The 10,100-nt window shown below is 29.6% G+C and overlaps 1 protein-coding gene across 2 annotated transcripts in view; it reads right to left on the bottom strand.

Moving 5' to 3' along the window:
• Positions 1-2,113: 2,113 nt before the first annotated feature.
• Positions 2,114-10,100, bottom strand: part of LOC129958127 (tyrosine-protein kinase Btk29A-like) — a 115,299-nt gene continuing 107,312 nt past the window's right edge. For both annotated transcript variants that reach the window (XM_056070326.1, XM_056070327.1), the window contains exons 10-13: positions 8,945-9,143; positions 3,630-3,748; positions 2,727-2,884; positions 2,114-2,443 (exon numbers count right to left, since the gene is read on the bottom strand). In XM_056070326.1, the coding sequence (XP_055926301.1) occupies positions 2,366-2,443; positions 2,727-2,884; positions 3,630-3,748; positions 8,945-9,143 (554 nt within the window). In that variant the 3' untranslated portion in view covers positions 2,114-2,365. The remainder of the gene's footprint in view (positions 2,444-2,726; positions 2,885-3,629; positions 3,749-8,944; positions 9,144-10,100) is intronic.

Raw genomic sequence — 10,100 nt, 5'->3', positions numbered from 1 at the left:
GTGGTACTTTGTTAATTTTAAGAATGAAAGTCACAAATTTTTATTTTTAAACAAATAAAAGTGCTCTTATTTTTTGGCGATGACAATTTATGTTATCATTTTTTTTTGTCAAATCTAAAAGATATCCTTTATTTTACAATAAAATACCCTGTGTGAATACATAAATAAATATTACAATTCTAAAAAAATGCGTATTTAAAATTATACAGGGTGATTCATAAAGAAGTATACACTTTTCAGATGCTGTAAAATAGTAACAGTCAAAGACACAAACCACCTTATTGAATCGTAATCGCACTCTTAAAGTTGTGACTTTCCCTTGACAGAAGTCACATAAACACATGTGTGTCATGTCGAAGGGGTCAGTCAAAAGGGCGGCGTCCGTAGTGGAGAAGGCTTTTCGTGTTCTTCACGAAAAACGGAAACTTCTTGCAAAACGGAATCCACTACTGTTGTGCAATGGCATTTTCGATCATAATTCGGAAAAGAAGTTCCAATTAGAAAATCTATCTATCAATGACATAAAAAAATTTAAAACTGCGGGCTGTTTGTGAAAAGGTATAAAACCTGGACGATTTCTAGGCTACCGTATTGGGAAAGAAGTTGAAAATGATTCCATACAAAGTGTAGTTGTTGCAAAATCTCAATGACTTTAACAAACAAAAGTGCTTTGAATTTTGTGCCGATATGAAGCTTCGTTTTGAAAGTGATGATTTTGCGATCGCTTAGTTTTTATTGATGAAGCAGCGTTTCATGTCAGTGAGAATCAAAAATTCACAGTGCAGCACATGCGAGATTCCCTTAAGGTAAATTTGTCTGTGCAGTGCCCAGAAATAAAATATATAGCCTCTTCTTTTTTCACGAGCAAATTGCTCATGAGGCCACTTTTTTGGATATATTAACTCTTTGGTTGATCCGCAATTGCAGGACGACAATGAGAACTTCATTCTCCAACTAGATAGTTTACCACCTCAATGGTTGGCCTACATGCGAGATTCTCTAGATGAACATATTCACCGATATATTGGACCAGGCGCGGACTACAACATCCAACTTACCAAATGCCCCCCTCCCTTGTTATTTCTTCCTGTGGGGTGCATAAAGGACAAGGTATTCGTCCATCCCATTCCTGTTGATCTAGCGGAACTGAAACAGCGTGTCACAGTCACTGTCGATGGAATTGATTCAGGTACCTTAATACGCGTTTGGGCGAAAATGGATTACCGGCTCAATGTGTGTAGTGTCATGTAACTGAGGGATCACACATAAAATATCTGTGACTGTCTCCAAAACATAAAATAACCCCATAGAATTCTGTTATAGGTGACATATAATATCTTACATTGTTCTTGATTTATAATACATTGAAATTGTATAATTCTTTATGAATCACCTTGTATATATATATATAAATTTTTCAGTAAAAACTGTATTAATATAAAACAGGAAACATCTTATGCTTAGAAAGGTATGGGTCTATATATGCATGCATGTACAAAAGTGCTCCTTAAAAAAAAGCTAAGGCACTTTAATAAGGTTTAATTTTTACATCAGTTTTTCACAATACACCAATCCTCTTTTTCATTTTTGTAGATTATTTGATTCTAAAAGTAAAAAAATATAAGCTCAGAGTATCAAACTCTTAGCGGGAAAAGTAAGTAAATTAAATAATAAGGGAAAATACAACTTTGAAAAATATTTTGAAAGGGCGCTGCTGTCCTAATAGAAGAGCCGACACTGCTCTCAACATTGTATGTCATTTCTTTTGTGCATTAAAAATTCTATAAATTCCTGATTAATGCGCCCTTCTATTTGTACTCCCCCCCCCCCCGCCCTGAAACTTACCATTAATACGACTGAGCATTTTTTTTCCGTTGTCAAATGCTTTTGAATTACATTCAAAAGATATTTTGCATTAAATATTAGTTTTTAAATTATGAATTCGCAATGCAGAAGCATTTAATTCTTAATCACATTAATGCAACAGATAGCTTCAATGAAGTTTTTATTTATTTATTTTTATCCCATTTTTTTTAAGAGTTCATTAATGGATTTTTTAAATAATAAATGTAAAAAAATGTATTATTCCACCCGAGCTTAATAACTTCAACTATTTTACAAAAATTTATTTTATTTATAAGATTTCTATTCACAATAAAGGAAATTCAAGAAATTTTGATTCATTTCCGAGAAATAATGAATTATTTTCAAACAAATGTGTCATAGCATCTTCTTCTAATATTGCACAAACATTGAAACACTAACACACATATATCGAAATTCATTAAGAAGCACATGAAACCTAATTTAGTTGCAGAAACAAGATGTAAAGTCAACTGATGGCCACCTCTTCGTAATTTTTCCTTCAACTTATGTCCCATTCTTCTAAAATCTTTTCTAATTCATACTTTAGAGCTCGGAAGGGCGGTCTGTTTTCCGGCAGCTGTAAAGTATGAGAATTTTTTTAAAAGTTCTCTTTTAAAATGACAAATATGTAAGAACAGTTAAGAAATGCCCATCACCAGGATATTAGCCAAGACTATATTTAAATACACTCTGCACTTATCAATATGTTTTGAGTGAAAGATATTTAAACTGGCTTTTCTTTCAGGTTCACAGAAATCAAACCGTTTTTCTTATAAAGTATTTATTTTGCTCCAATAAGCTTTTGTTTTTTGTAATATTGAAAATAATTAATTACACTGTAAAAAAAGAAAGTAACTTACCTCTTCCCAGCATGATTTCATAACAACGTAAACTTCCCAAGGACATGCTCTAGGGACATCTAGTCTTTGTCCTCTTTGAACTTGCTCTACCACTTCTGCATTTGTTGCTCTTCCATAAGGAACCTTGCCACATGTGAATATTTCCCACATTAGCACACCTAAAAAGTTTTATCTACTTGTTTAAATATCGCATATACAATTTTTGTAAAGTACTCATTAGTACTCACTAAGTATTAATGAGTACTACTACTCGGTACTAATAAGAAAAGTGCAGCAGCAACTAGACACAGAATGCCACTTGGTAGTGTTTGTATGTATTTTGAACTCAATGTATTATTAGAAGCCCCATGTGATACTTTGTGGTGCACGGGGAATTTATAAATGTTCAATATAAAAAAATGTATTATTAGAATGTAATGAATAATAAATGTATATGTAACAATTATTATCCAAATAGGAAGTTCGAAAATTTTGAGAGTACTGACCACTTTCACATCAATTTTATTCAAGTAAAAGGAAAAAAAATAAGTCATTCACCAAACGTCATCTACAAATTTGTTTCTATCTCAATAAAGTATTTTTCTATTTACTTTTAAAAATTATTTTTCGTAAGACTAATTTTAATTGGAATCATTAACCTTCAAACATAGATAACATTGCTTGTCTATACATTTCAAATGGACGTTTTAAAACAAGGTGCCACCACTTACATAGGTATGAAATATGATAGGAAACTTAATATGTTGTAGAAATAAAATGTGGTATCGAAAATGCTAATAAATATTTTGATTTCTATACAAGACTTTATGTAGTCAGCCTACTAAATAATTCCTTATTTATTTTGAAACCAGTTGACATGCAAACAGAATTTAAAATGTATATTAAATGAGAAAAGGAACTTACCATATGCCCAGACGTCTGATTTACTGCTAAATCTCGTGTAGCCTAAAACTTCAGGAGGTGCCCATTTTATAGGAAACTTAGCACCTCCTGAACTAGTATATTCATCATCAATCACATATCTGTAAAATGTTTCATAATTAGTTTACAATATGATTCTTTATATCCTCACATCATAAAGAAAACTATTTAACATATTACGAAGGTAAATTAATACAAATGCCTGATAATATCGAGCTAATAAAAGGAATTTACTAATAAAGTAAGTACATGAGAAAATGCTAATTAAGTAAATAATAAAGTACAAAATAAATAATACAATTTTTTTTTATTTATGTTGGCACTAGGAAAGATCGAACGGAAGTATGGTAAAATGACAATTTTGAATTATTACAATTCGAACAAAAATGCAGGTTTGAAAACTCGATTCTTATTACTGACGTACTTTTCAGAATTATTTTTAACTGTGAGGGTCAATTCATGTGGCGTAAAAGTCACAAGTCATCTGCTTCTGTACATGGCACTTAAACTTTCATCCTCAACGCTTTCGTCGACGAGTCTGCTACTAACATCTTCCGCCGCAGTATAAAGCGGGTTTTTTGATTACGTTTGAAATTATAATTTTGAATCATTTTCTTATCTGTTAAAAGACGAAATATTGTTTGTGTTGCTGGTTGCTTTAATGTGAAATACAAGAGTGATTCTCGTTATAAAACGTTTTTTAAAATTTCCTTTGAACAGTCCTGGCTTGTCGAACGCTTGGGTTGTTAGCACTGGAATGGAAGGTTTTAAGTTTTCTTCGATGTCGATGATATGCTCCGATCATTTTGAAGAAAATTCCTTCAATGTGTGTGTCTATTTACTAAATATAGGAAACTGAAACCCAAAGCTGCTCCAGTAATTTTCAAAGAAGTGGGGGGGGGGGGGGGCGTAAGACCTTCGAAGAAAAAGAAATCGATAAACGATTTGGCGTCAGAAACAAATGGGGACAATCAAAGAAAACCGTGAGTGCATTTCTAATTTACTTCATTGACATTTGATGAAATTTATGATAGTTTTGATTATTCTTGGAAGGTTTTAAAATGTTTACGTGAATATTGCATGATATGTTTCCTGCAAAATCTTATCTAAATTTAATTGATGTAAGTAAACAAACTCCTGTTGCAAAAAATATCACTCCTAGCTTAAAATTAACAACTGCTAAAATACTAAACTTGTGTGGAAGTGAATAAATTTCTTAAAGATTTATTTAATATGTGAATCCTTCACTAGCGATTTAAATCTAGTTTTCTTATTGTTATTGATTGTTACCAGCGTTTATAATTGATATATTTTGTTAAAAGTGCTCTTAATTTGATAAACTAAATGTTGCATATAAGAAATTATATATATATATAAGTTTCGAAAATACATACATGTCATTTAGTTAAATATATAAATGCAAGAGAATTCATTATTAAACAAAATTATATGAATTCTGATTTCAGTGGAATGCACCCTGTTTCTTCCCAGACTATTACTTTTTCTGAAATATATATATATATATAAGTTTCGAAAATACATACATGCCATTTAGTTAAATATATAAATGCAAGAGAATTCATTATTAAACAAAATTATATGAATTGTGATTTCAGTGAAATGCACCCTGTTTCTTCCCAGACTATTACTTTTTCTGAAATAATTGACAAGATCAGCAATCAGCAGGAGGAGCTGCAAGAACGTCAGGATTCCGTAGGAAAAAAGGCCTTCATTTCAGAGAATATTGTTGAGATATTAAAATGAGGGCATTGAAAGGTTTCACTGAAGAGAGGGTTTGCTCTATATATTCTTTTTTGAATTCTAAAGCAGATCTTCAAAAATTGAATTTCTTGAAGCTTCCAGATGATTTATATTTTCTGTTCCTTGTTAAATTAAGGACTGGAATTTCAAATGAATGTTTATCTGTTTTGTTTAAATTTTCAGATTCTAATATTTTAAGGTGTTTTAATTTTGCAACAACAATTTTTTATGAAAAGTTGAAATTGTTACCTATAAGTCCTGTAAAGTCATTAGTTATTGAATTCATGCCAAAACAGTTCCAGTCTGAAAATAAAGACTTCAGATTCATTATTGACTGCACTTAATTTCCTATACAGAAACCTAACTGTCCAGCAGAACAGCAAATGACTTTCAGTTTTTATAAGAATAAAAATACTTTAAAAGGTATGATAGGCATAATGCTTTCAAGAGCCACCAGCTTTATTTCACCATTATACTGTGTTAGCATATCTGACAAGGAGCTTTTTATTAAAAGCAATCTGATGGATATATTAAAATCGAATGATGTGATGGAAGATAAAGGTTTCCAAATTGAACATGAACTGCAAAAAATAAGATGTAAATTGAAATGTCTTAAATTTGTAAAGGGCTGTATTCAGTTCAATGCAACTGAAAGAATTGATAACTGCAAGATATCCAATGTAAGGGTTACAGTAGAAAGAGCTATTTTAAAAATCAAAATGTATAAATATTTTGCAGCGGCTCTCCCTTATACATGTTTACATGATGTCAATTCTCTCTATTTTTTTTATTACGTGCATGTTGTGTAACTTTCAAAGACCATTAATTAACATTAAATAATTTTTGTATTTAATTTTTAGTTTTTTGCATTGATTGTTATTGTAAAATGCTTTATAACTTTTACTTTTGTATTATGAACCTTAAAGTTTTCTTTATCTTTTAGTAATAATATTGTTTAGTTCTTGCTAGGCAGTCATGTCTACTAACAAAAGAGCAATCTATTCATTCTTATTAGTGTTTTCTTTCTGATAATTATCATTTTTGTTTCATTACATTATTCATAAAAATAAATTTTCAGTGTATTTTTGTGATTAATTGTATTACTTGCAGCCATATTTACTTACTGTAGTTAATTATTCATTGCTGAGCAAGTCAAACTGGTATTTTGGTAGCAAAACCGGTCATCAACTTTCCATTATTTTGTACCTGTTTATGGTCGTCTAAATTTGAGTTATCAATACTACCACAATATAATGGTGAAATGAAATGGATTACTCCAGAAGACATTATTACTGGTTTTCTAAACAAATTTGCTGATTTGTGATGGATTCTAGGTGGCGAATTTATGTCAAGCAACTGTTTCTATTGTTTAATGTCATTAGTTTCTTGTATTAAAACTGAAACTGATTGTTATCATAATATCATGTTATACAATTGTGCATTTCAGTTTTTAAAAATACAGCTCATTTCATTGAAATGAATTTCCATATCAGCATTTATTATATATTTTTTATTTCCAATTCCATTGCTACATGAATGCTTCCCTATTTTTCTTCTTTCTTTAACATATCGATTTTGAATCATTATAAAATTCTTAAAAAGCATCAAAAGTATTTCTTCTCTTTATGTCCCATTTAATTTATCTCTATATTTATCATTCTTGTTTATTAAATGTTTTATATTGTATGGCTTTGTTTTATTTTATAATTTTAATTCAATGTAGCTTTAGCATTTTAAAATACATTTCAGAAATGTTCTGTTTTAAAAGTATATTGCTCAACATTAGGATATGGAGATAAAAAAAAACTTTTGTTTAGTATCTATCATGTTTTTGTTGAATAAAATTGATTTCATCATTTACTTTTAACATTCTTGTCATGCTATATTTATGTTCTTTGTAAGTATCTAGAAAAATAAATGTTGATAAATAGTTTTTGAGTTTTTTTTTTCACTGCGTGAGTACATTGAAACATCAGTTTGCTCATGTTTTTTCAAATAATTATCATATGTATTTTATCTATTATATTTTTATAATGTGTAAATAAAAATATGAAGGTTTAATCTGGCTTGTTTGTTCTTTAATGATTTCTACAAATTAAAAGGAAATAACTGATTCATAAGTTGCATAGATAATATTATAATAATATACAAATTTGATTTCATGCTCTTTCCTCTGAGCATACTGCAAACATCAGTCTCAACATTAATAAAAATCATTACATACGAAAAAAAGTTTAATTATTTTATTAGTAAGATTCAAACTTTTAACTTATCTAGAAGTAATAATTGTTTTAAAAAGAAAACTATATTTATAAAATTCAACATTTAATAATTAAATTCAATAATTACATTTAAATAATATGAAAAAAAGAACATATGTAATTTTTTCAAAAACACTCTGCCATACCAATTTGTCAAAATGTATCTTTTAAACAAACAAACAAAAAAAAAAGGTTATAGGAAAAGAAAGGATAAAACGGCACCAAACTAATTAGAAAGCGATATTAATTAATTATGCCAAAACAATAATTACATTGAAAATACTAATTAAAATTCTAACATAATAAATAAAATTACATTACTACGAAACATTGGGGACAATCATTCAAAATATTAATTTCTTTTTAAAAATTCAAAAGTTTTTGATAATTTTCTGCTAGCATAAAATTCAACTTCATCAACGTTATCGGAACAAAAAGGTGGAAATTTGAACAGATGCGGTTAGCTGTCAATTGAGCTGAATTGATCTCACTACTGTGAATGTCGCAAGTTGTGAGAGAAATCTTTCAAAATTGAAACGGATTGAAAACGGACTATTATCTCTGATTAACTATACACAACCTCTCTATCAATCGTGCTAATTTATGTAGCGAAAATAAATTGATTCATGAAAAAGATTTTAATAATGTTTTCAATTATTTTACTAACAAAAAAAATCGCCCGGTCATTTTGTATTTTTAATTACAAACAAAATCCTTCTTCTTTAATTACAAACAAATTCGCCTCTCCTTCAATTTATGAGTTTCATTTCGAGTAGTAAATAAAGAAGTAGTTTCAAAAGCGGCTTGTTGGAAATTCGCCCCTTAATACAAGAATTGCATTCTCCTCACTGAAATCAACAAAGGAAACAATTTTTTAAGAATACTCAAAATTTATTTAAACGTGTTATTATAATGTAAAACTGTTGGCATATAATCAATGTGATCGAGGAAAGAAAATCCACTTCATATTTTCTTTCATTCTTCTTTTTATCGTTCCTATTTAATTGCAATGATTACAAACTCTTTTGTAAATATTATTTTCAATACATGACATAAATAACTGCCATTTTTCCTTTTGTTTCGAATTTCTTTCTGATTCAAAACATAATAAAATTTGCTTCTTAAATACTGTGGTAAATAAGATAATTTCTGATGTAAGGTTTCGATTCAAAAGATAAAAATTCATTTAATGCAACTACATAGTATTTACTCTCCTTAGATTAGTTCTTTAAAAATCTTAATTTAGAATAGAATTAGATTTAATTTCTTACTGACCTCGCGAGGCCGAAATCGGCAACTTTCACTACACTGCCTTCGCCCACCAAACAATTTCTGGCTGCTAAGTCCCTGTGGATGTAATTTTGTTGCTCAAGATATGCCATACCGCTACATACTTGAATGCACATATCTAGCAAGACAGAGGTCTTGGTGGATAGTCTTGTTTCATTCTTCCTTAAGTACTTGAGCAAGGAACCTGTGGAAAAAAGGAGTTCAATATTGAAGAACTCATTTCATACAAAGTATTAAAAATGAAATCAAAATTAAATTGATGAATTTTTTCACTAACTTTAATATAATGCGATAAAATTATATAGGAGATAAACATTATAAATATTTTAGAAAAGATATTAATTAGTCTATTATTATCGTCACTTAGCAAACAACACGACCAATTTTCCAGCTTTTACAAAATATAAAAAAAGCTGAATTTTCACAACCTATGAAATGATGGCAGAATCTTTCATGTCTAGATTGAACATGAGACCGTACGTCTGTGTAGAATGTGTAAGGGAGAGGGGAAGATTTGGTTTGGATTTATTGACACAAGAGCCAACCCTGGCTAAACTGTGCCAATTACATGGTTAAAAATAAATTAAACCGAGCAATAAGTGAAAGAAGAATTTTAAAGCGCATGTCCGATCAAGGCACGAATATATCAAAAACTAATAAAACTGACATAAAATTTAAAAGCAAAAATAAAGGGAACACAATTGGAGAGAAAAAAGTATCAAAACAAAGTACAAAACGATGGTATTAAATACAAGTAAAAATAAAAAATGAATAATTTTTAAGAAATAAAAAATATTTCGGTGCCGTTTTTTACTTATCAAGTTTTGCAAGGGTAGAAACGATTATTGGAAAAAAGTGCTAACGGTGGGATTTAAAAGTTGACCATTCGATAAGAATGTGGTTATTAGTAAAATCAGTGCTACATCTTGGACGCATGGGCGTCCTCTCTCTATAAATGAGATGTTTATGTGTGAAACGTATATGTCTTATACGGATGTAGGTCAATGGAAGATAAGTATGTAATGCTTTGTGAGTAATAGTTGTCTATCCCACCGAATGATAATTCGGAGTACATGGGTCACACCTTGGGATTGTATCTTCTCAGAGATCTCACACATTATTACTTCTTTGATAGTAATGG

The sequence above is a fragment of the Argiope bruennichi genome, chromosome X1, assembly GCF_947563725.1.
Source record: "Argiope bruennichi chromosome X1, qqArgBrue1.1, whole genome shotgun sequence".
Lineage (NCBI taxonomy): Eukaryota > Metazoa > Arthropoda > Arachnida > Araneae > Araneidae > Argiope > Argiope bruennichi.
This window is presented reverse-complemented; position numbering and strand designations above follow the sequence as displayed.